This window comes from Trematosphaeria pertusa, assembly GCF_010094035.1.
Source record: "Trematosphaeria pertusa strain CBS 122368 unplaced genomic scaffold BU26scaffold_6, whole genome shotgun sequence".
NCBI lineage: Eukaryota > Fungi > Ascomycota > Dothideomycetes > Pleosporales > Trematosphaeriaceae > Trematosphaeria > Trematosphaeria pertusa.
In genome coordinates, this window is record NW_022987217.1 from 41,436 (window position 1) to 66,280 (window position 24,845).

Below are 24,845 nucleotides of genomic sequence, written 5' to 3' on the forward strand. Positions count from 1 at the left end.
TGATTCTGTTGCCAACTAGGTCGCGTGCAACGTTTAGGATCACAAGCTTGGGCGAACACTTAGTCAGACATTCCTAGAAATAGTGCAACACTATCGCCGCAATACGCCATGAACAAGAACGCTCCAAAGTCTTGCGCCCGCCCCCTGCCACCGCACCTGACATTCACTCTGTACACAGCTACCTGCAGAGAACTCACAGAAGTAGGTGTTTGTAATTTGTATTTCCGAGCCTTTGCATCCGGGACAACTACAAGCGGAGAAGACGCTGAGAAGTGGCCATTACCTGATTCCCAAAATGTTGCGCAGCAAAACCCGGACGTACTCTTCCAATGCTGGCTTACGCATGCTCGAGAGCCGCGAAGTCTCAGAAGTTGCCAAACCCCTCAATCAGGTCTTGTGGGTGAAGCGGTCATTGACACAATATCCATCGCAAACGACTAGAAGATCATGCATCGCGACGCTACGAAACAGAATAAAGAAAAATATGTTAAGGAGGGCGAAAGCCAGTTCGAGTCCCGTCCCCGCCGCGGCGGACATAGTGGCTCACGCCGCCCCTTGCAAAGGCATTCCACCGGGTTCACGCATATGATGTCAACCTTGTCAGCTCGCCGCTTCGAGACCATCATCGTGAACTACGGAACCGATATTCCGTAGGATCCTTGGCAAACGGCCCATCGGGTTTCGCCGGAGATAAAGCTTCTTGTTAGCGTCTGCGGATGCGCTTCTTCGCCGTGACAACGTAGCGACCGCTATTACTCCACGAAGTTGTTTTCCCTCAGCTTCTCGTCTTCGGTCATCTAGGTCCTAGGACCGCGATGAACTTCTTGAGCGTACTGTTTCGGCTGGTTGCCGCGGATGCGAGAGGAGGGAGATTCCACGGCGCTGCAGACGCCGCACGCGGGATCGGCTGCTACATCTCCAGAGGTGGCGAACACGTGGAGATGGTAGGAGTGGACGGATAGAGAGTACGGGGTGGCGACTCGACGTAACCGTAGCTGAAGCCCGTTGTTCCACGACCTATTGCTCCGCAAGTTCGTTAGCGTCTGCTCTACTACCCCTAAGCGCTGCATTATGCCTTTCTGGGTAAGCCTGGACTGGAAACTCTTACCCCGGGCGTTCTGAATACGCTTCGGAGAGCGGCGCCTCCCTTGACCGATGTTTGAGTGCTTCCGGCCCATCATCGATCATTGGTGGGGCGATCCTGCCTTAGCATGGCCGATGGTGGTGGTGGTGGTGGTGGTGCTGGTAGCGAGCAGTAGAATTGCAGGTGTGACATACTGACTGCGCAGCCTGATCCTGTGGTTAGTTGTGAAAGAGAGTGGTGCCGCGAAGATGAAGACGTGAGAAAGCGAGATAGGTGCCAAGTCTTGGCCCAAGCGCGACACGCGAACCCCACGCCCTCGCCGGCCATGCGACCACGTGCTGTGGCACGTGCTACTGTGCAAAGTAAGTCCTACCAGATCCCATCCATTGCGGACTTTGATGATCCTGCAGCCGCAAGATGCATCGAAAACGCAGCGCGGGAGCCGAGCGCCGGCGCGGGTGGGCTCGGCGCCACTCGGGTGCTCTGATGTCGAGGTGACTCACCCCAAAGATGATAGGATGATTGAAAATTTTGGAGCGGAAATGGCTCGCTTGGCACCTGACACATCAATGAGATGGAACGCCCGCCTCCTGTATGGCTGCGTAGGAAGGCCATGCTCAGTTCCAGCAGGGACGCCAAAGGTGACTCGCCAATGAGGTAGATGCAGGGAGAGCTGGTGAGAGTATTTTCTGGAGTCCTTGAACCACAAAGTTCCCGAGACGGCTCGTTCGACGTTTCATAGGACGGCGTTGGAAGCTCGTTGTCAGAGTCGTCTTCGAGGGAGGAGTTCCTCAAGAGCGGAGGATCTCATCCTCGGAATCGTTGGCCTCGCCAGAGTCGGAGGCTTCGGAATCGGCGGCAACAACGATGAAGGCGACGAAATCGCTGTCAGAAAGGTTGGGATAGTCCTCGACCTGCTCCTGGTGCTTGTCGATGTGGCAGCGTGCGTTCATGTTGGTGCCTTTGACGTAGCAGGAAACCGGCAGCTTGCAGTGTTGCTCTTGGCCAGCAGTGGCGCGACATAGGCCGGTGTTCTAGTCCTTAGAGTTCGCCGTGGGTTCTGGCAACCGTGGTAGAGGTGTGACTCAGGATTGCAGTCAGTCAGCAGAAGTGCTTGAGAGAGTAGAGTGGGAAAGGTGTCGGTCGGGAAATTCCTGATGCCGACGGCTCAGATAGATAAGGTATCGACGGTCCCTTCCTAATGTCGACTTTTGGAGCAAAATGCACCAAGTTCGGCAGTTCGAAGACGAATGCTAGCGCGGCTTCAACGGCACTCTCGCTACTTTCGACGAGCTCTTCTATTAGTGCCGGGAGTCCGCATTTTCGCATCTGAAGCGGTCCACAATCAAAAGGGTTAACAGCATGCACAAAGCTACCCAGCTGTGCAACTGCACCACTTCATCTGCTCTGGCGCAGGTCCGCCGGACTCGCTGGTGCGTGACCGAAGCCCCTCTCAACCGCCCATTTTCTCCAGGAGCGTAGCGGTCTCGATCGTTGTTGCTCACACCGCTTACTCTCACCCAGACCACGACTGCCTCACAGGCCGAAGCAGTGCATGGGATTCGCCATCGAGAGTCTACCTTCAAGGCCGAGCGAGCGCGCAGTGCACGAAAGCACGGTGTAGCTCTCAGAGAGGTAGAAACGCTGCAGAATTTTCATTGCCGGACAAGGATCCTTCTTCAAAAAAGGCAAGGACATGCAGATCGACATGATGAGGGGTAGCGACCCACTCCTTACGCAGTTTCAAATTTGAAGAACAAAGGCAAAAAGAGGGAGGTTTTTCATCACTTTGCGTAGTTTTCCTTCATCTGCCCTGCAGGAAAGAATTTGTGGAATAATTGCATAGCTCTCAGAGCCAGGTCAATTCAATGAGTTCAGGCCGAGCTAAGTCAGAGAGGTAGACGACGCGCGCCTTGCCATGAAATCGCGTCGGAGAGATGTTAGGCAATACCATCAGCAGCTGCGCATACATGACGATCCTCCATCCCTGAGCATCCTCGCGGCGACGTAACTGGGTACTAGCCTAGGTGCCATAGGGGTTGTAGCCAGAAGGTTGCTATAGCAAGATATGAAGATGGACTGGGAATGTTGGACTAATTCTTACCAGCCAGCTGTAGAGTATAGATAGCCTGAATAAGAGTACTACTTAGAAGAGATATTGAAGCCGCTAATAGTTGAAGTAACAGAGCGGCGGGTTCTAGAACTTATTCAAAATCTTAGGAATCTACATAATGCTGGATTCCGTATAGCTCGGTTTCCCTACAGAACTCTGTCTATTTCGAATACTAGAAGCCACATGTATAGTAAACATCTAAAGCTGGCGGCTCTGTCTACAATAACAAAATTTAATAGTGCTACGTAGGGCGACTTCCCTAGCGTCCTGTAATAGTAGTTAGGGTAAATAATTATCTGCCGCGCCTAAGCCCCTAAGGTACGGCGTAAATAAAGCCGTGAAGTTGCAGGGTTCAGGAAAGTGGCTAGCTGGCTTAAACGCACGAGACTTAGAATCGTGAGCGCGGAAACGGCGTTACTGTAAACGATGGTGGATCTAAGTGTAGGATTAGGGGTCCAGGTGCAAGGTCGATAAAGTTGCTAGATGTCGAAATCGTTGTGATCGAACATCAGGCTCCCATGCACCGGGAATATGGAGGCATGTCTGCGAAAGGATACTGACGGTATCAGGGAGTGACGGGAGTGGGTGTAAGCTACGTATACCTCCCCCATAACACTCAGAAGCCCGGAGTGTCCGAGACAAGCAGAAAAGAGTTTCTCGACCTAAGGCAATACAAGTTTTCCCTATTATCATTCCCACCCAAAGAAAACGAAAAGGAAAAGGCTACATTCCGACCCCCGCAGCAAGAAGTCAGGCATTGCGCTTCACACGTTTGAAGGGCCTGCGGACGGGGCTGCTTTGCGTTCCAAGACCCCTCTTCAATGGCGACCTTAGGGGGACAGATGGCCGCAAGGGCGAGGACTGCAGCTCCAGTCCGTCGTAGGCTTTGCTCTTCTTGTACTCCTCGTCGAACAATTTCTTGAACGACGTTAGCTAAGAGCCACAAAACCCAGGTCCCCTAAAGCCGCGCACTCACGCTCTTTTCAACCGCTCCTTCCTCATCCGAAGACACATCATAGAGGCCATAGTCCCCAGCGGCCTCCATGATAGCGTAGCATGACTCCACGCTGCAGCCGCCGCCCAAGGACTTCTCGTACGCGTTTTTCTGGGCCCTCAAGCCGGGGATCCGCTCGAGCTCTCTACCGTACGCAAGTGTAACCTCTATTGGGAGATTGGCTAGGTAGTCAAGGAAGTCTGGCTTAAGTCCCTGGCTATCGGCAAAGGCAATGAGTCCACCGTTCTCTACCCATGCCTGGTATGCAGGATACTCATTGCTCATCTTGTGAAACGTGAGCGGTTTGGAAGTATTGGCATTCGGGGGCTCCGTGGGTGTGGTTTTCGATGGAGTAGCCTTTTCAGGCATCGCCGGTGAGGAATTGTGGGCGGCGGATTTCTCAAGTGCCGAGGTGGCTTCAGGTTGCGTGGAAAACATCGCTGATTGGGCGGGATGATGTGCGATGTTGATGCGGGATGTAGGTATGAAAAGTCTTCCTAGGGGCGTATGGCCCGGGTGTGTGCTCGTTTAGATGATACTGCGAGGAAGCGGCATGTGGTGCCGCGGCTGTCCGCTTGCCGTCTCAACATTTTCTTGGCCAACCACGGTTCATGCTCTTTCTACTATGGCTCCTGAGATAGTGAGTAATCTGGAAAGTCAGATCCGCTAAGTTTCGAACAAACTTCTTCGCTCTTTCCAAAGGTTTGATTCTAAGTGGGAAAATTTGAAATGTCAACAGAACGGTACTTTGCGACTATCCAGGAAACAGATACATTGTCTTTAGTGGCAGTGAAAAAAAGGAATTCTACGAGTGTTTTGCGTACCTCCCCAATATCGCTCGAACAGGTACGGAGGATGCGGACGCGCTCCTTATGAAGGAACTCATGCTGGCATACAAGGCTGCCTGCGCGCTGTGGGGAAACCCAAAGCTCTCCAGCATTTTTGAAGCTCCAAACGACGTCGCCATACGTGAATGGCAAGAACCAACATTTAATTGAAGCCGCCGCGTACGCAATACTGCAAATTTTCTGTCCCTTAACGCTTTGGAATCGCACGCCGTTTGTCAAACTTTTACCAGACATATGTACAACGGATTAGACTTGGGATAGGAATTGAAGATATTTTGAGGAAATGTTGTGCAAACTCTGCCTTATGCTTCACTATGAAGGATGCATGCGCCGGCGCCTCCACATGGTATAGTCTCGTTAACCTCCTCATGCTTCCAAGTCCTCCGAACCAACACACATTTCTCACCAAACCCGTCGCCAGCTCCGGGACGAAGATCAAGACTTTACTCCGTACCATTAAGGTATCTTCTCGCGAAGCGCTATCGTCATGAAGGCAGTTAAATGAGACCAGACGAATTGAAAAGCCAAGTCTCCACGCTTAAGGCAGGCATCTTCGCGCGTCTCCGGTATCAATGCTGGACGCAAACGTCAGGGAAATAGGGTACTCGTACCCAATTACCTGCGAAGAAGGTCACTTGCGCCCGACTCCTAACGAAGAAGCCTACGCCGACCTGAACACTCGCACTTTGGGAATGATTTGTCGCGGGCTTCCCCGGCTTCGGCTCGCTCAACTCCGAAGAAAGCAACCGAGGCAGTTCCCCAATCGGAAAAACGCACATGTACCCCGACAGAAAGGCGACGGATTGGCAACCGCTGCATCGCCAACAAGATTCCTCGTTCTCGATGAAAGATCGCAGCCCGTCAACCGTGCCGGTGTAGATCGCTTCCGTAGTCGGACGAGTCGCTCGAATCGAGGTTGAAAAGGTGGAAATGCGATGCATTTCGCCTAAAACCCCAAACCAGCACGCATCATCAGGCTGGAGGCCGGGTAGCGAGACTGCCCGGAACCCGTCGTTCTTGAGTGTATAGAAGAGGGCTGCTGTAGCTTGGGTTGGTTGGATAGTGTCCAAGACAGGACGGCTTTGAGAGAACGTCGGTCAGCGGACCGGAACGCCGACGTGCATGCGATCCGGCGCTAAGTCGTGTTCTCCCTCTCCAACCATCTGGGTACCATACCGGAAGCGAATCAGTTCGTACAACTTCAGGTGGAACGCGTCATCCAATACAGTATTGTCGTCCTGGCGTCTTGGCCGAAGCCGTTGGATCCACCACTTGTGTCGGACCGTGCCGTCCGTCCCGTTGTCGGCAATCTACTTTTCGTCTCTCCACCGGGGCGAGGATCCCTGCCAGCCGGCAGAGCAAACCTCATGCCCAACCTACGCTCCTAGTGACGTTGATCTCGGAACTAGAAACAGAATATTGGCAAGAATGCCTGGAGCACAACGCCCGTATCGCGAATGCTAGTTATATTAACAGGGCCTTCACTTTGCATACCCGTTCTGCAACTTGTCGGCATCGACGATCTTTATCTCAACACCCCGCCGGAACATCAGGCCGCCACACCAATTTCTCGCATTCGAGACTTCAGATCGAGCTCTCTTAGGCCAATAGCGTGCGCCGAGAACTTCGAGCAGGATGCTGAGCGAGGGGCTGCGCTTGATGCACGACAATCATGGCGGTAGATACGGAGGGAAGCCGCTTCCGAAAGAAATGCTGGAATAAAGAGACGGAACTTTAGGAGGCGACGACGCCATAGATGTTGTTTGGGGGAAAAAAGTGACAGGTTCAGCGTGTGGTAGAGAAGACCTGAAACCTGGGCTAAGACGAAGTTCGGGGCTTGGGTTAACATTTGCTGAGGTAAGCTCGCCGAAATAGGGCTGGCGAGTCGCGATGCTTGGCATGGTGTTATCAACCCCCCGCCCGCTTGCACTGCAATAGTTACGATCACTACGACGAGCTAAAATGCCGGGATCCTGCACCCCGCTATCACACACGCGACCTGGAAGCATGGCCCTGCGCACCTGCGTCTCTCAAGAGAGCGCTCGTCATCGCCACGCAGTAGAACAGACCGCCACACACCACAGGTACATTCTCAACAACATCGACCGCCATCACCCATCAACCGGTCCGCACCGTACTGTCCCTAGGAAGGGTTCTCAGCAGAATATGCACAGAGGAGGTCATCAGCATCAACAAGCGGTCGTTACAAAGGCCTACGGGAGGTTGATCTAGCCTGTCAATATCAGAGAGCTAACATGTGTCGCCCAGATCATAATTGCGCCCGGAATCAGACTCACGCACCAGTATCTGGTCGAACAGAATGTGGAGAAGCCGGCTTGTCTTCTTTCAGACGCTGCCCACTTGAAAATGGAGCTGCAAGTAGTCGTAGCCTGCCGGAAGGACGTTGTACTAATACCCGGGCTTCCTCGAGCTCCTCAGTGACATCCGGATATGATCAAAGACTCCTCCCGGACCATACGCTATACACATGGATCTTGGTGTTTTGAGGCGCAATTGCCCAATGCCCACGGCTTCGCTCTGGCACAAGTCATTTTCTGGAGAGGAAATGTGTGGCCTGAGGACCCAGTGATGCGCGCAAAGAAACGTTCGGCTTCGTTGCCGTACGATCGGTGATCGAGAATCTGTCTTCGACGGTCACATCCACCGCTCAATCCAAGTCCTACGTCAACATGTGGCTCAATATGCCGTCTATTCATCGTCCGAAATAACTGCCTGCTAAGCTACCAGGTAGAGGCAAGCCTTCGATGACGTCCACCTTCCTGCCTCGCGGCGTTCGGTTAGCCACAGGATTCTTTGCCGCGGAGTTGAGGCTGTAGCGGTCAAGGAACCCATGAAGTTGGGAGTGGAATTCCGCAGGATCCAGGATTCGTGGACCAGGAACTGGCTCAGGAGATAAGAGAAGCATGAGATGGTGAGGAAAGGTGCATTAGGGCCTTAGGGCTCGGGTTCCTCGCTGACCCGATGTTATTGAGGGGAGGCTGAATATGTTTGGATTGAGAGGGAATTCTTGGCGGGCTGGAGGCTTCCACAAGGACGGCCTCTCCACCCTTGCAACTGCGTCAATTCCTGTCAGCGTCGCACTATGCCACGGAATACGGAGGCTGGGTTCTTCTTGCCAACGTTGGTGATGGTGAGCCCCGCAGAACGCCTATGGCCAGCGGATCCCAGTCCTGCTAATGGCCCCGAGGAAACCCAAGTGTGGCCTTCAGATCCCTACATTCCCATCGTACGGTACCTTGGGGTAATGCACGGCTCTTGGAGAGAGCTCACGCTCTTGAAGCTACCATTCTCGCTTGTTGACCGCGTCATATCAGCCGAGATGTTTTGGGATACGGACTCCGGCACCAGGTCATGAAGCGGTGGTGCTTTGAGGTCTGGAGACATTCAGTTTCCTCCGCAAGCGAGCACCGGCTAGTCCATACGATCGATGTTCGTTCCAAACTCGACAGCCGACAGTTCTATCTGCGGAGCCAGATGCCGAGATTGTGATGTGCGTGTACGAATAAAGCCATTTGGGCTTCCCTATGTTTCCAGTCGTCTGGCGAAGGCTGGTTATGCATAGACTGTCGCCCCAGACGTATTTTAGCTTTATTCGGCGAGTGATTGTGATAAGATGTACGTCGATTAACTCAGTATGCTTCCCCAACTCTTTGATGGTTCTTGCAGATGCAAGCCCGGTTTTGCCCCAACAGCGGCTCAATGCGATATACAAAGGTAGCGAGTGTCTTCTATTTTCATGGTAATCGACGTAAAAAGGCAGTCCCTTACACCCTCCAGAATCGTTCATCCGAAGTAAGACCCAAGAATCTATGGCTGTAGGGCTCCCCACCTGAACAGCGGGGCTAATCCCCCACGCTAGTCCCAGAGACGCATAGCGCCCTCCAAGCGAACTCCCCACCTCCGGGCAGCCCTGGAGGCTGCACCTCATCTCAGCCTTAGCACTTGCAACAACAACTCGTGTACTTCTCGTTGCACCTTTCTTCTTCCCGCTTGTTCATATCCCTCGAGCGTGTATGGTAATGATCTCTCTTCGGCCGGATGACGCACCGGCACTCTGGTTGACCCATGGAGTCTGCCCCTCCATCCGAGGGCCTTGAGGCCTCTTTGCTTCGGCGCTGGTTCCCTCAGTCGGCGGCCGGCATATCCACGCTCCAGCAACATGAGCGTTTCTCGGAGACGGACCTCAGAGACATCTCCGACGTGCTGCGGCGCGTTGGCAAGGGTGCATGGTCGCGCATCCCCCGCGTCTACGCCGTCCTGCGGCTGATGGACCGCCTCGACGCAATTGACCTTTTTCTCGCGCAGAGTATCTCCGACGTCTACTTTCCCTTCAGCCACCAGACGCTGCCACAGTCGCTGAATCCCTCGGTCGCCCAGGGCTTCCTCCAGGTGCAACGCGTGGTGCTATCGAGCGCTCTCGATCTGGAGCGCGAAACGGGCCGCCACCGACACTTTGCGAGCGCCGCCGACGTCCCGTTCATCAAGGTGGAAGATCTAGGGAAGGGCACATACGGATTCGTGGACCGGGTGATCAGCACCATAAGCCACAAAGAATACGCGCGGAAGCTCATCCCGCGAGGTCGCACCTTCCGGCGCGACCAGCGAATATTGCGCGACTTCGAGCGCGAGCTGGGCGCCCTCAAAAAGCTGCGCCATCATCGCCACATTGTGCAGCTGATTGGCAGCTACACGGACCCGAGATTCGTGGGCATTGTCATGTCTCCTATTGCTGAGTGTGACCTCAAGGAGTTCCTGAACAATTGTGTTTCCGACGGCAAGGCCAACCCGCACTCGCCCAAGTCATTCACCCGCTCCTTTTTCGGCTGCCTCACGTCTGCTCTGTGCTATTTGCACGACAGCACTATTCGACACAAAGACATCAAGCCTCAGAATGTGCTGGTTTCGCAACATACCGTGTACCTCACCGATTTCGGCATCTCCTTGGACTGGTCCGAGGTCGGGCAGAGCACGACAACAGGGCCGACGCCGAAGACTGCACGTTACTGCGCCCCAGAGGTCTCTGACTACGCGCCGCGGAATACGTCCTCGGACCTGTGGTCGCTTGGGTGCATATTCCTCGAGATATGGACGGTTCTGAAAGGTGAGACCATCGCGAACCTTCATGCCTTCCTCGAAGCGAATGGATCTATGTCATCATGTTACCACGTCAACAGCGAAGCCACCTTCGCTTGGATAAAACGCCTAGAGTTGAAAGCTACCCCAGCCGACAATCCCCCAATAGACTGGATGCGTCACCTACTCGTTGAAGAAAAGGGTAAGCGGTGGACAGCACGACAGCTACTCTCAGAGATTGAATCTGTCAATTCTAATCCTGAGGTGAAGTTCGCCTTCTCTGGACAATGTTGCATGGAAGAGCTAGAGTCTGCCGAGAGCGTGGTTTCCTCGACTGGTTCTCTTCACGAGAGCTCTGTTACTGGCTTGGTAGCCCGACAGTCGCCTTCCACGAGCACCGCGACGATTGAGCTAGCCGGGGAGGAACGACTCAAAGCACAGTTTGGACCTGTTCCGACCTCATCATCGTCACCGCTCAAGACCGCGGCATCGAGCCGCTCGAGCAATGTTACATCAAACTCGAAAACCATCAAGCCTCTGTCTGATAGGACTCCGATGACAGAAGACAGTATCAAAGGCCCTTCATCTTCATCAGAACTTGCTCTAGAAGGTACTCCGAACAGCGAGGAGGGCGTGCCGCTGGACGTGCCCGAGCTGCGAGAATTCGCTCAGTGGATGCAGAAGCGGATTGACGACTCAGGTAGACCTCAGTCTAGCCACCCCGAGATCACACCAGCAAGCCAGCATCATGCAGAAACACGATTGCCATCACTGGCTTCGCTAGAGACCGGCGAACCACCATCATCATCCTCGGATGTTTTGGAGACTAGTGCGGCCGACATGATAGCTGAACTAGCCTTTGACTTAGCGGCAAGGAACGAAAAGCGCTCAAGTGGGCAGTTCGATGTGGAGTCAAACATGCGGGCCGATGAACGAGGAGAGCAGATATCAGATCACGCACCTCACGCCTCTGAGAAAACTGCCACCAATACTACAGACGAGGAGTCCATGCTCTCCCATGATCATATGAGTTATCGACCGGAAGGGGATTCAATCTCCACCGCTCCGGAATACCCGGTTCAACCCACTAAAGACTCCTCGCACAAAAGCCCCAACAGTTCGTACGTCGCTTCCCCCAGTGCTCAATACGAATGGAATACGCCTGAGCGCGGCAACTCAAATTCCATCTTTGGCATCCAAAAGCTTTCAAGGTGTTCACAGGCGGCAGCCTCGAGCAGCCATGGAATTCCTGCTCACGCGCATGTCATGCAACCGGATGAGTCCACCTTGGAATTGGACACCCAAGCTCGGGATGATCTCAGTGTTTCTAGTGGAGAGCAAGACATTTCGACGATCGAAGATAGCATAGCGCCAACACACGGCCCATCCAAGGCCGATGCCACTAGGCCCGCAGAAGATCGCGAGGAAGTAACCCTGCAGCCGTTGGAGAAGTCTGAGGAGGTTGAATATGGTACATCTAAGCCGTCTACATCGACCGGGCCCACCGAAATCGGTGATGTTCTACCATCCCGACCTACCGCACCATTCATAGGCTCGTCTAGGAATCAGGGCTGGCCGGCTGATGTGCCCAGAAACGACACTCTTCTGGACGCTCATCGCCAGACACCCGCTTCGAAATCGGACGAGGACTCCGCTCATCTTCAATCTACACCTCTGGAAGGTAACACTCCAACCACTAAGATCTGCGCAAAATGCCGCGAGCCTCTGACTGGGCGATATGTACGGGCATTATCACAGACCTTCCATCTAGAGTGCTTCAGATGCGCCGTAAGTTCTCGAACCTTGTTGCACTTATCACATGCTGATCCGTGATAGGACTGCGGTAAAATTGTAGCGAGCAGCTTCTTTCCCGTACCGGGTAAAATCATAGGCGGAAAGTTTCTTCCCATTACGAACCCGCCCGAGGAGCACAGCGAAGAGGTCCCACTCTGCGAAACCGACCACTTCCGTCGCCTGGATCTTTTATGTCATACCTGTGGAGGAGCTCTTAGAGACTTTTATGTCACAGCGCTGAATCGCAAATACCACGCTCAACACTTTGTTTGCAATGACCCTAGTTGCGACAAAGTATTTGGGAGGTCCGACTATTACTACGAGCACGAAGGGAAACTATTCTGCAAACATCACTATGCGCTACGCGGAGATATCTGTGACGGGTGTGGAGCAGCAATTTTCAAGCCGTTCGTTAGAACCCATCGCAACGGAAAGGACAAGACGTGGCATCCCTATTGCTGTAAGTCTCTGAACCATCCGAGCACTCTTACGCCGCTTATTGTGACGCAGACTTAATTCATAAGTACTGGAACGTCAGATTCAAGAACGAATTTGCAGATTTCTTCGCCAGGAGAGACGCTCCAGAGCAAGATGGTCTAGTTTTGTCCCACGACATTGTTGATGCATCCCTAAATAAGACTGAAGAACTCCTCGATCGGATCTGGAACGTGGTGTCCAAATTTGAAGAGAGCTGCGCTACCTCTGTATCTGACATGCTACTGCATACCAGCAACGGCTGTCTCTTCGATGCCTTGTCATCGGCCGCCTACCTCGTCGTCAAAGTTGAACAGCTATTTGTCGCTCTAGATTCTCTCGACCAGAAAAAGCTTGCCCTAGGAAGTACAAGTGAGCTTGCTATCAGCTACGGTGGTTTATCTGGCTAATGCTTTCACAGGAGTCCGTATGTCGCGCGAGCAAAAGTTGCTTTGTAAGAAGCTGGTCGCCTGGTTCATACTGATAACTCAATATGTCGACAAGCCGCGTCGAGGGGTCACGCAAGAGCTCCTGTCTCTACTCACCGGGCTAGCTCACTATCTGAAACTCCTCATTCGAATCGGTCTCAGAGGATTAATTTCCTTGGACCCTTATGACAAACAGGGTGACATTAGTGGATTCCTCGACAAGGTGGAGACGACCGACCAGACTAGCTTCCAGACAGCCCTCCAGGAGAAGCTGCGGTCTAGTGACTACATCAGCCGCAATGCTGACATTTGCGCTGCCTGTGAGACATCAGTCGAGATCAATCCCAAACAAGGATGCTACTGGACTCGTTCCCAAATATATCACTTCGACTGCGTCAGTTGCCCGAATTGCGATGCTGCTCCTAAGCTAACAAACACTGATACTGGAGACTCGTGGGTTGAATGCTCCCGCTGTAGTTACGTATATCACAATTTCTTCAAGGAATGTTTCATCTTGCGTACCAGTTTCCTCCTCTCCACACACTTGCTCATGGTTGCTTGGGCTCGTCTTGCGGCAACCTTGAAGCCGGATGCCGGCCTTAGTATGTAGAGATTTCTCACATCCTTACTACGAAGAGCACGAACTAACTCGTCTTAGTGGAGCTGATTCTCCCCGAAAGATCTTTGGGCGCTGGGGTGTCGGCAAAGACTCAAGAAAGGGGTGCGGGCGATGATGAAATCCCACCTTCGCGGACATGCCCTAGTGGCTGGAAGGCATATTTGTCAGCACCGTAAGTCTCGTGCCTCTCTCTGGTGGCAGTCATATGCATCGCATGCAAAGCGCTGAGCGATTTAAAGAGCCAAGAAGTATATGTACACGAAGCTCGAGACGGGCGTATCCCAACGGAACTTTCCCACTTCCGGCGAGCCTCCCAGCACAGAGATACCTACTCGCATCCATCAGGAGATGATGTCGAGCAAGGCCGCATCCAGCAATGGTGCACAAGGCCCCCGGCAGGCTATGAGTCGCGATGACCTCGAATCCCGGAGTTCTTTTCTTCTTGACGATATCCCTCACATTGTTGCTGCCGAGCAGACGAGAGAAAACGTGAGCGACTCAACCAACCTGTCTAAGTCTACAGGTGATGACCAGCTACAGCCCACTAGTAACGCAGCTGAGAGTTCGGACAACGCAAGAGGCAGCAACGATCCCATTTTCGCAACCACGAGAATGGACCCTGTGACAAGGCGCTTAGAGCTCTCACACGATGATTTGCGGTCTCCCGATGAACTCCCACAGATTGTAGTGTCACTGTCGGAGAGCGCACCACAGCCCCGCGAGGGAGCGGAAAAGAAGAAGAAAAAGAGGGGCAGCTTTTTGGATAAGTTAAGGGAGAGGAGTGATGGTTCATCTACTAACCATCGAGGTGGGCTTCGCTCTGGCCCGATGCAGGGAGAACGACCGAAGAGCTTGCCTTGGGCGGTTGCGCGTAGATCTTGCTAGTCGCAGGATCAACTCCCGCAGAGTCACTACGCCGAATCTTCCAGAAACGGAAGTGCATAACCCGGGCGGTGAAGACGACTAGAAGTCCGCTAAGGAGTTCAAAGGCGCTCGTGCTTGCACTGCTTGGCCACACCAGAATCCATGCTGTCGGACCTCCTGTGTGGACCGGTCTAGGCTGTTTTGGCATCGCAGCTTAGGAACTCCGCCACAGGAGACTCTGGAGGGCTCCGGACCGCAGCCCCGGTCTCGTGAGGTCCCGGAGAAGGAAGAGGCTACGCCGAAGCAGACTGGCCCTTGCTATAGTCCTTACCGCTACCCATCCTCACGCATACGAGGACAAGGGTGCGTAAACCCGCTGGCGCCGCAAGCTTCCTCCAGCCAGTTAGTTACCATGACTGCGGGTATGTCCGATTCTCAGACAGCCACATGACCTCTCTGACTTTGAGATTACCGCAGCAGGTGTAGGACCGTGGAGGTTGACAAGATTAGGTTGGTGGCTTGTGTGGGTCATGGATGCCGGACATGACGGAACGGCCCTTCCCAGGCGACTGGGGATAACGAGAGTTATGCGTTGCGTTTGTGAATAAAACGCAGTCCGCCTCGTTGTCTAGTCTACTTCGCCGACACAGCATCGTTTAAACGTCCATTTCCTCCCTCTAATGCAGTTCGCGATTACGTGCATCGACCGCTTCCAAGGTTCAGTTATATGCTCTAGCAGGGCTGGAATTCGCAAATGACGAGATTGTCTATCTTCAGTTCGACAGTTGCAATGCGCAGCATTACCTAGACCATATGAGCCGGGGAGCCCAAGTACAATCTCGCATGCCCTCAAAATCAAGGCCGCTGTAACTGTTTTCTTTGGCCTTGCGCCAGAGAGCAGAATAAGTTCTACAGCTGCGGCATAGGTGATAGGCGCGGCTCTGGGACGCCCCAGTAAGTATCAAATCCCGCGTATACATAACGCCCGTTATTAAGTATTGAGTGCAGGGAGAACGATGCGAAAGCCGGCTTTGAGCGGGAGCGCGTCGTGTCTTGCAGCCGCATCCCGCTGAAAGCCATCGAGTCGCTTAACAAAGAGTGGGGCAAGACTGGAATGAAATTCCAAAGTTCCACGTGACCAAGACACGCTGTTTTCAGAGGTTAGCAAATCGGCGTCGGTGAGCCGGAAACTTTCTAAGTGGTAGCAAAGGCGTCTTCCCGCTGTCAAAGCAGTCATGTGGGCGTTTCCAGACACCCGCGGTTGAGGTGGAAATCTGCCCCGTGTTGGGATAGTGGATGGCGGATGAACGGGATAGCGCGAAGCGTAGCCTTGATCCAGAAACAACCAGTCCAGCTGGGAAAGGGCGGTACGTATTGGAACGATACTATTAAGCGATTTGTGTGATTCTTGTCTGCTGTGCCCAGACGCTTGGGAGCACCCTACCTCATGTTTCTCGTGTGTGAATTCGGACATCGGCTAAGTAAACATACAGACAAGCAAGCCCTAAGGAACTCGCTGGCTCACCTTGTCCGGCGCACGTATGAGATGGTGACTCACCTTCCATTCACGAACATCAATGCCATGAACTTCGGTGCCAACGAGGAGCGTTACCTGGCGTTGATGAGCAATTGCCCCTGCCCTCCGCCGCTCCCCGCTCCCGGCTCATCAATCGCGGCATCTATACAACATCACACCGTCTGAAGTCCACGCTCTCGATCCAAGGGCTCGGACCCGTCCAACCGACAACGGCGCACAGCACAGACAACTTCAGATCGCAGTTCCTCTGCATCATCACACTCACCCTCCTACTCTTAAAAGGCGCAGTGCTGTTTCAGAAAGCTCCCGCGATCCGGTGATGGAGGTGAAGCAGCTTGCAATGAGGAGACGTCGTGAATCGTCGACGAAATGGAAGCAAGACCGCAAGACGTGGGGCCACAAACCCACCTACGCTCTCCGCTCGTATTCCGCACGCAGATGAAGGAAAAAGTGCGAGATAATGTGCATCCTCCCTCTTTTTGCTGTTGCTCTTCGGGCTTGAAGACGCAGTAAATGAATGCGGGTGCCAGCCTCCACGTGCGTCGTGTTGATGGCTGGCTTTGAGGGGATCCTGATGCTCCGGCGGCTCGCCGACGCATCTCGACCAGGACAAAACTCGACGGTGGACCGAAGTTGACGCACTAATGGGGTCTCGTCCGCCGTTTCTACTACAATGACGAGTCAAACGTCGACGAAACGGCGAGTGCGATAGCAGCAGGACACCGAGCGGACGTCGCATATTGTGAATCCGAGAGAGATACGCGGAATTCGGCCCATGCCAGAAGGAAGGGAGCACGATATGCTTAGCGCGAAACAAAAATGGAACGATGACGACGCAGAGGATGTGACTCTACGGAAATGGCGCTCTACCCTCCGCAGGACGTCACGTTTGACAATCAGGAGGTCAACGAGATTTGGGCGTCATCCAGGTGGGATGGTCGCTAAAGATTCCTAATTAGGAATAGCCCCTGGAATTTCATCGCAGCTGGCGGCGGAGCCCGCGGGCAGCAGTTTCTTGGTCGCTGTTGCGGTAAATGTATCTGTCAACAGAGGCCTCGTCATTAGGCCTTATGTAGATGCGGAGCTGCTGCATGCATGCATGGTAAATAGCGCCGAACCATCTCGGCTCCTTGGTTAGCAGGCTTGCTGAAATGCCCAGTACGCCGCACTGATTTGACTAAGCCTTACGCAGCAGTTCTGGTTGCTCTCGAACGCCCCTGGAAACGAGATATATCCTGGGAATAGGCGCGCGGGATACTGCATGGCGGGCAGGAGCGCTAGGTGCGTGCTACTTTCAACACCACATCCATGATATCGGCATTGGCTGAGAGCCACCGTGTCTTGAGTCCAAGTCCTGATAATCGCGCCGTAGTTTAGGTTCCTGGTTGGCAATTCTCGAGCGCGGGCGTGGATGTCATCTCTCAGCTCGCGGCCAAAGCCAAGATCTAGCTCTTCCTAGTAGCAGCCGGATCCTCCATCCAGGTTCCTTGGGCGTGGAATGGGCCGCGGAGACGATGGTGGCGGATTGGATGTCCCTTCCGCAGGCTCCCCAGAAGAAAGGCTACATGTTGATGTAGAATTCCTGTTCTGGTGAATTGACGAGGTAATGAAGGGGATATGCTGGACGAGCCATCTCTTCTCAACATCGACGCAATGAAGAACTGAGTATTTGGTTATGGCTTTTCCAGTAGCTTGTGGATAGACTTCAACAGCTCTGGTGTCGGTAATGAACCCCGAGTTACGTGCTGTCTCTTGGCTCGCTTTTATGCAGAAGTTTTCGAAGGGCGAGAAGCAAATAATTGTGGGAATAACCTCTGAGAAAGCCATTCGGCGCGTGTGGGCATGCATGTCTCTAACTCGAAGCCGTTGTCGGTCGCCGTGAGGGTGACGTAAGTGTGGCGCCCTCACGTGCCATCACCAGCCACGCACCGCGTCACCCACCCCCATCCCTCACAACCACAATTTTACCCCGGCGATGATGCATCCAGTGACTAAGCCCGAAAATATCGCCGCATTGCACGCTCCATTCAGGTCCCTGCCGTGGAAGACCACATCCACGCACATGTGCGACACCACACGATAACAGAAAAGAGCCGCAAGCTCACATCGGCCGGGAGTGGTTGGGTGCCCATCGCGGCTCCAGATTAAGATACGGCGAGCTAGGCTTGGGCAATACCTATTTGCGGGAAAGCCCTCGGAGCCAGGAGCATGGTCTTTCGCGATGCCACTCTGGTAGGCTTCATGGGTCCTGGAACCCATACGCGGTACGTGTAAAGTCTGGCCCGCTGATTGTGCAATCGCTCATCGTACAGCTCTCGTCTGCAGATTGATACTGCCCGTGCCCGCCGTCCTCGTCCTAGATCCGCGCCCCCGCTTCCCGACCGCGGCCCATGCGCATGCCCCTCATGTACGCCGTCGAATGAAGTTTTTCATACTGTGAGGAGAGGAGGAGTATGGGAGTCACGCTCGCGTTGCGTACGATTGGGCCAGGAGGCATTTTCGCGCAGGCATCCTGTTGGATAACGCGACAATGCCCCGCATCGGCTTTCCAGCATGGCCTATGCTGAAGTCCTACCACGGCGGCTCTCGGTAGCTGCGGTGTGTATACGCCGACAACCAAGTATCAAGTGAGCATGGCGGAGCATAGTGCGAAGATTCAGGGTTCCTTCATCGGATCTACTGCTGGTGAGTCACATCTGATCCCCTCAGCCGATATGGCAACACCGTTGACGGAACCCAGCCTTCTCTGCCTTCAACCCAGAATTCTTCGGCATGCTTCTAGACTATTTGCCGCTTAACCCCTCAACGAGGTGATCTAAGGATGTCAGGACATTGCCATCTGAACAGCGCCGATCTCTGTGCTATCCGACACGACCTACCGCGATCCTATAATGCCGGGACGTTCATTGGGCTCAGCAGCTGAGGACGATGCCTCAGACATCGACTTCCATCGCGTCCTTTTCCGCGAGAGTGAGCAAACAATGCCAGATCTCCGGTTCCAGTGAGGGAATGGTTGGACAATGCCACTCATGGTCTCTCAGTAACCCCGGCAGTTCCCGAAGGAAGTCCGGGCTATGTATGTACCTCACTCCTCCCGCCGACCCCTGCTGAACACTCAGACCCACGCTGCCCACCCCCACCCCGCGCATCCGCCCGCTAGACACTCGCTCGATACCTCCTCATCACGACCCGCTCGCTACACGAAGTCGCGATATTGGTGGCTTGAACAACGATGCTTTACACCGAAGAGCAGGGACACAAGCTCCCCGTCTTCCTGATCGGATACACCTCCCATTTCTCCGCGGAGCGTCTGGTATGGTTCGGCATCGCGAATGTACTTCGAGAAAGACACAGGTAGCGCACACGAGAGAGGCATCATAGGCCCTGGGAGGGCAGGTGAAGGCCTACTGGAAGGGAAGAGACGATATGAGAGACTGTGGTGACTATGATTGAGAGCGTTACCGGGATTGGAGGAGCGATGGGGTATGATGTACGAGAGGAAGGCGACATTAAAGTGTGCATACTGTCATCCATAGTCCTTCCTGCATTGGGCGGCTCGAACCCCGAGATAGGTCCGGTCATGAAGATAAGAAAGATCATATAGTCCTCCGCAATCATCTGCTACGACAACCCATGATGTTCTAATGCTGGCTAATAGAACAGTCCCACCGCGAAAAAGGAGAGCATCTTCATGACAGTTGAACTTACCGTGTCCTTATCCTCCGAATCCTCGGCAGGCTCCTTCTCCTTCCCCTTCTCCTTGATGCCCCAGCAGCAAATCGACATACGGTAAGCAGTCGAACCACAACCCCAGGAACCGAGCGTCGAAGCAGATGCCGGGTCACGCTCTGTACCCCTGGATTCATAAGATGCAACCTGAGTTAGCTGGTAAGATCACCGGTATGCTTCTGGAGATGGTCAGTGCCTAGTGGGAAGTGTGCGGCGCCGCAGATATCAAGCAGGGGGTGGTAAGGCTCGTATCGGTCACCCGCATCGAAAGCCTCCGCCGCTGGCAACACCGTCTATTTCTTCTTGACAACAAACACATACACCGCGTACCCGAACGTGCATTAGAAGGAATAGGATGTTGATGGCGCTACTTGCTACTATATGGAGGCCGTTAGACACATTTCTCAACAACCGGTTCCAGGTTTCATTGCTCAGCGGCATCCTTTGAAATATCGTCGATCACGCTATTGGCGACCGGCTGTTGACGATCAAGTGTGTAATTTCTAGTGCTAGAAGACTGAAGTGCTGTCCACATCGAGGCTTCCTAACGGGAGAGATACTGCCCTTTTCCGACCACATATGCCAAATTCAATTCTCGTAGATTAGTTACCAAAGAAAGTCCGAAAGAATGACTCTTTTCTGATACGCTGCAGGTCTTCGACTACAATCGGAGGGAAGCGCCGGTCTTGTAATAATCGTCTCGCCTGGAAGGCTAGCAAGTGCCACTGTCGCTGATACCCATCGTGAATGGTTATAGTGCGTAGACATGACTTTAGACCAGAAGGAATATTGCAGGTGCACTTGGGCTGGACAGGTTGTAGCAGCGGTGTTGGAACATGGGGACGAGGCAGCCGCAGTAGAGAGGCTAGGGACCATTGGGCTAGTGCGAGCAGAGCGGTGGTGAGACACAGAGCTATGTGCAGCGCAACGTGCGTATGGACGACAGGGACGGTTGTTTTGGTGCAAAATGTCGTGATCGGCAGTTGTTGTTGTCGGGCCTCAACGTGGCTGTGCTATGTGGCTAGGGCGTGCCTTCCCAGTGTATGACTCAGCGACGGAAGAAGCCGGCCCGAACTTTAACATCAACGGCTTCACCCAGTAGTCCACCAGTATCTTCGTGTTTCCTCAGCCATCCTCACATCAACGCCTTTTTCAAAAGCCGAGCGCGCCTCTGGCAAGAGCGAATGTCCGTGCCTGGTATGAGTCGCCCCCATGGCCCTGCAACGAGGCGTGCTGCGAGAGTATGGCGCTCGAACACTCAGCGAAGACCCTCATTCAGTCGGCATTGGTAGTGTCTCCGTGCGCCCAAACCCAAGAATCACACGACCAAACACCAAATAGCCGGCAATTGTGACTTCCAGCAACAGCACCGCAATCATGATAACTGTCGGATGCGTCCTATCATCCAGTGTTTTCTTAAGCACAAACCGCAATCGCAAGCACTTATTCTGCAGATGATTAGAGTAACATTCATGTTACGTGCGCGCGAAACCCTCAAGTGTTTCCCCTGGCCAAGCCGTAGTCGCAAGCACATTTTCCGCAGATGATACGAGTAATGTTTGCTAGGCCAGACCACGAGCCTTCGAAATCCATGCTTAAAAAGGCCGGCTCTTTACATTCGAGCATTCCATCACTTCCCTTCGTTCGCCACCATCGCAACCAACAACGGGACACGGAGAAGCAACGGAGTTCGAATCACCCCATAGTATCCCAGAACCAATCTGCAGTGTTGCTACACCCGTTCAACCAACTAAATGGGGGGAAAGTGCCCAGATTGCGGCTTCAACAACCGGACACGGGCAGAGTCATGCGAGCGCTGCCGACGCCACCCTCTCCCTATGTTGATCCTTCTCCATGATCACCATCTCAATGCCGCTCAGCCTACCAACGCTCCTCAGCCTACCAACGCTCCTCAGCCTACCAACGCTCCTCAGACTGGCACTGCTCCTCAGACTGGCACTGCTCCTCAGACTGGCACTGCCCCTCAGACTGGCACTGCTCCTCAGACTGGCACTGCCCCTCAGACCGGCACTGCCCCTCAGACTGGCACTAATAACACGGGCGAGACGGGTGAGACGGACCGGGGTGTTGATGTGGACTAGGGCAGAAATGGTGGAAATAAGGGGTGTGACTACGACAAGAAGGGGGCAGCGGAAGGAAATCAGGATGGAAAGGGTGGCGACGACGACGGAAAGGGAGTCGGTGGTAGTGCAGGTGGATATGTTGGAGACACGGCTGGGGCAGTTGTGGCGGGTGTTTAGTGAGGGGCGATGATAGAGGAGGTCAAGGACATTGGTAGAGAGACAGCGGAGGCAGCTGCGGTGAGCTGTCAACAGGGGTCGGAATTTCCACGGCATTATCGCATGGAGGAAGAAGGCAAGTATCACTCATTTCTATTTCATATCAGACACTTTCATAGTGTTGAGCGGCTTTTCCTGGAGCTCTAAGTTCGAGGATTTTCGAGTTTAGATAGCATATTTCAGCGCGCAGAGGTAGATAGCACATGATAGATCCTCTCCTAAGCCTATCTCCCAAGGGATGGGCGCCTAACTCTTCCTTACTACTCCTCGGCCATCCACTTCCACTTGGCCCACTCGTGCGCTACTTGCCTGAGGCCTAGCTTATCCCTAACCCCAGTCGCAACCTTCATGCGCCACCAGACTGGATCCTGACCCTCCACCTTATCATCATCCTCGAACGACAGATCCATACCGCCGGTCACGCAGAACTTGGTCATGATCCAGTCTTTAGGGAGGAAGCCGGCAACTTCAAAGTCGATGATACCAATCGCGGCCTTAGGCGAGTTAAATGTGTTTGTGGAAGAGCTATCCGTGGAAGAGCTGGGGGTGGACGCGGTATCGGTACCGTCGAGAACGAGAACGTTAGTCGGTCCGAGATCGGCATGGTAGAAGACGAATGGCGGCTGCATTCCCATGCCGACCTGCTCGCAAAACTTATGCATGGCGAGTGGATTGTACATAGAGTCGTCCCGCCCGAGTGATGACCCGCGCACAAGAAAGGGTTCCTGAATTCCTTTTCCGTTCACGCCCCCCAGGAAATCTGACTCCCACCCCATCATCTCCTCAATTGCGGCCACAACAGCTTTAGCGCAGGCCTCACGCGCACCCTCGCTCATCTCCTTCCACATGGAAGCAAGCGTGCGCCCAGCCACGCGAGTCATAATAAGCACGGCATAGTTCTCGGCGGTGTTAAAGGAGTGGATGACGCGGGGTGTTGTAAACGAGTTGGGCTGTTTAGAGCAGACGTACGACAGCGTGTCCGCTTCGTGGGTTATGTCCGCGGAGGCGTCGGAGGACGAGGGATTGAAAACGCTGATCTTGCACATGACTTTAGTGCCGATGGAGAAGACTGCAGAGAAGTTAGAGCAGTCGTAGATAAGCTTGATGTGGGCGGTGTCGAGTGTGGTCGTGGGTGGAGGAGAACGGGGTGCCGAGCAGGAGGTGAAGGCATAGGATGCATTATCAGCCTCGTCAATCCAGCTCGGGTACTCCGAGGTCGAGGGCAGAGGCGGCGAGCTCCGAGTGAGGATCCAGTCTCCAATGAGCCATGAGTTCGCGGAGATTTGTTTGATGTAGTGGATGATGTGGGCCTCGTCCTGCCTGGACATTGTGTGACGCTTGGCCATTGTGGATATTGTGCGTCGTTACTTCAGGTTTCGCAAATTCTGCCCGATTAGCTCCATTAAGAATGTAGGAAAGGGCTTAAGCTTACGGTTTAGGCCCACAGATTGGTCTCAACTAGCTCGACCGAGTTGCTGGAAAGTTTGTTTGCTGATATTGAGAGGTTTTGAAGCGATTATATACGTAGATAGCAGCATACTCGACAAAGGTGATGTGCTGCAACAATGCGGGTGGCGGAATGCATAGACCAGCCGACTCGGCGCCTTGGTAGCTACCGTGGTTGCAGGGCAAAGTTTTCCCCCTCGCCACCCTTGAGCGTTAGCTGGTTATATGACCTTAAAAGACACAATTCAACCAATTATACAATATGAATTAACCTACTTTCCGCCTGCAACTACAGTAAATTAATGAGCAGTAGGACAACAGGTAGCCGAGGCGGAAGATATCAATAGGAAAGTTATGAAGAAAGAAAGATGGGGAGGGGTTGTGCAGCTAGGGCTAGGGGAGAAAGCAGCGACTCACTACGTATACCCCGGTCTAAGTGGATTCACCATCACTCTTGCTGATACATCAGGTCTATCCTCCACATGTCGGCCTGCTGGATCTGATCGCGCCGCCGAAGCATTTCGTGGTCTTCTAATATGCAGAGCTAGAAACCATGCTCCGTGAGCCGCTTCTCTCATGCCCAAGCGCGAAGAAGTATGGCACTGAGTTTTGGCCGCCTGGCGCGGGCTGTTCAAGGTCACACATACTTCTGGCCTTCAATTCCCGTCCCCTTGCGGACCACGCTGTCACGATCCAGTGCTCACGTACTTGGTATCCTGAGGATCCGACGTCGCAGTGTTGACATAGCCCGCAGCTGACCGCGACACAATCATTTTCTCGCACCCTACGCCGTCAGCCGGCCGGGCCCACAGCTTCCACCCCTGTGCCCCCGCAGACGACCCTTCAGGTGCAGTTCTCCTCGTCAGTAGAGAGGTCATCGGGCTGCGAAAGTTCAGATACGTGCGCTATGTGCCCGGTAGATTCGGCGTCATGTCATTGTGGCTTTACCGTTGCATCCGCCGCAGGACTTCCAGTGCCCTCCGCTAGAGAGCCATGCTATGAAGCGCTGCCCAAGGCTGGATGGGGCTAACCCCTTTTCGTACAGACACTTCACCTCGCCCTATCCGGTCCTTTTACATGAGTTGGTGCTGGCCGGACGCTACCGGCTTCCACGCCCCGTGGATTCCTTACGACGGACGCGTGGGCCTTTTCTTTCCCCTAGGCGCCAAATGCTCTCGTGTCATTCACATGCCGAGGGTGGGAAGAAACGGGGCCCGGAATCCTTTAAACCCCCTTCCTTTTCTCACGGAGCGTTTCGCCGTGTCAAGGTTCTCGTCCCGAGATGAGCGCTTGTAGCAAGCCGGAAACCTTACGAATCCAGCGATTGAAATGAATTCCGTAATCAGAGCGGAGTGTTGAGGAGAAGGGCGGAAGTCCGCATATCAAGGGGCAGGGCGGGTTTCTTAGGGCAACCCCATAGCTCCCACAGTCACCGGCCTCGCGCGTGACTTCGTTCTGGGCCTCAGACCGAACACTCGGGACAATGTACCTTTTTAGGACCCTGCAATGGGCGTGGGCGGA

The 24,845-nt window shown here is 53.8% G+C and overlaps 9 protein-coding genes across 9 annotated transcripts; 5 read left to right on the top strand and 4 right to left on the bottom strand.

Annotated features, from left to right (window-relative positions):
• Positions 1-3,733: 3,733 nt before the first annotated feature.
• On the bottom strand, positions 3,734-4,665 carry BU26DRAFT_518210 (uncharacterized protein). The gene has a single exon (XM_033828756.1). It carries the CDS (start codon positions 4,627-4,629, stop codon positions 4,156-4,158), a length of 474 nt encoding a protein of 157 aa, XP_033684612.1. The 5' UTR covers positions 4,630-4,665; the 3' UTR covers positions 3,734-4,155.
• A 2,287-nt stretch (positions 4,666-6,952) lies between these two features.
• On the top strand, positions 6,953-7,321 carry BU26DRAFT_286661 (uncharacterized protein). Its single transcript, XM_033821569.1, has one exon. The coding sequence runs from the start codon at positions 7,002-7,004 to the stop codon at positions 7,269-7,271; it is 270 nt and encodes an 89-aa protein (XP_033684613.1). The 5' UTR covers positions 6,953-7,001; the 3' UTR covers positions 7,272-7,321.
• Positions 7,322-7,526: 205 nt separating this feature from the next.
• On the bottom strand, positions 7,527-8,290 carry BU26DRAFT_518211 (uncharacterized protein). Its single transcript, XM_033828757.1, has one exon. The coding sequence runs from the start codon at positions 7,963-7,965 to the stop codon at positions 7,753-7,755; it is 213 nt and encodes a 70-aa protein (XP_033684614.1). The 5' UTR covers positions 7,966-8,290; the 3' UTR covers positions 7,527-7,752.
• A 706-nt stretch (positions 8,291-8,996) lies between these two features.
• BU26DRAFT_286766 (kinase-like protein) lies at positions 8,997-12,187 on the top strand. The gene is made up of 3 exons (XM_033821571.1): positions 8,997-11,814; positions 11,892-11,921; positions 11,970-12,187. The coding sequence occupies exons 1-3, from the start codon at positions 9,126-9,128 to the stop codon at positions 11,978-11,980; spliced, it is 2,730 nt and encodes a 909-aa protein (XP_033684615.1). The 5' UTR covers positions 8,997-9,125; the 3' UTR covers positions 11,981-12,187.
• Positions 12,188-12,736: 549 nt separating this feature from the next.
• BU26DRAFT_286768 (uncharacterized protein) lies at positions 12,737-13,934 on the top strand. Its single transcript, XM_033821572.1, has 2 exons — positions 12,737-13,431; positions 13,488-13,934. Exons 1-2 carry the CDS (start codon positions 12,831-12,833, stop codon positions 13,622-13,624), a joined length of 738 nt encoding a protein of 245 aa, XP_033684616.1. The 5' UTR covers positions 12,737-12,830; the 3' UTR covers positions 13,625-13,934.
• BU26DRAFT_286699 (uncharacterized protein) lies at positions 13,478-14,609 on the top strand. The gene is made up of 2 exons (XM_033821570.1): positions 13,478-13,620; positions 13,688-14,609. Exon 2 carries the CDS (start codon positions 13,701-13,703, stop codon positions 14,331-14,333), a length of 633 nt encoding a protein of 210 aa, XP_033684617.1. The 5' UTR covers positions 13,478-13,620; positions 13,688-13,700; the 3' UTR covers positions 14,334-14,609.
• Positions 14,610-14,663: 54 nt separating this feature from the next.
• On the bottom strand, positions 14,664-15,798 carry BU26DRAFT_518214 (uncharacterized protein; the record flags this gene model as incomplete). Its single annotated transcript, XM_033828758.1, has 3 exons — positions 15,321-15,798; positions 14,790-15,266; positions 14,664-14,734 (listed from the first exon to the last, which is right to left on the bottom strand). Coding segments are annotated over exons 1-2 (787 nt in total), but the record flags the coding sequence as incomplete, so codon positions are not given.
• A 5,433-nt stretch (positions 15,799-21,231) lies between these two features.
• BU26DRAFT_518216 (uncharacterized protein) lies at positions 21,232-22,099 on the top strand. Its single transcript, XM_033828759.1, is given in 2 exon segments — positions 21,232-21,453; positions 21,472-22,099. The coding sequence occupies 2 exon segments, from the start codon at positions 21,333-21,335 to the stop codon at positions 21,678-21,680; spliced, it is 330 nt and encodes a 109-aa protein (XP_033684619.1). The 5' UTR covers positions 21,232-21,332; the 3' UTR covers positions 21,681-22,099.
• BU26DRAFT_286842 (uncharacterized protein) lies at positions 22,037-23,566 on the bottom strand. The gene is made up of 2 exons (XM_033821573.1): positions 23,311-23,566; positions 22,037-23,263 (listed from the first exon to the last, which is right to left on the bottom strand). The coding sequence occupies exon 2, from the start codon at positions 23,222-23,224 to the stop codon at positions 22,139-22,141; it is 1,086 nt and encodes a 361-aa protein (XP_033684620.1). The 5' UTR covers positions 23,225-23,263; positions 23,311-23,566; the 3' UTR covers positions 22,037-22,138.
• Positions 23,567-24,845: the final 1,279 nt, after the last annotated feature.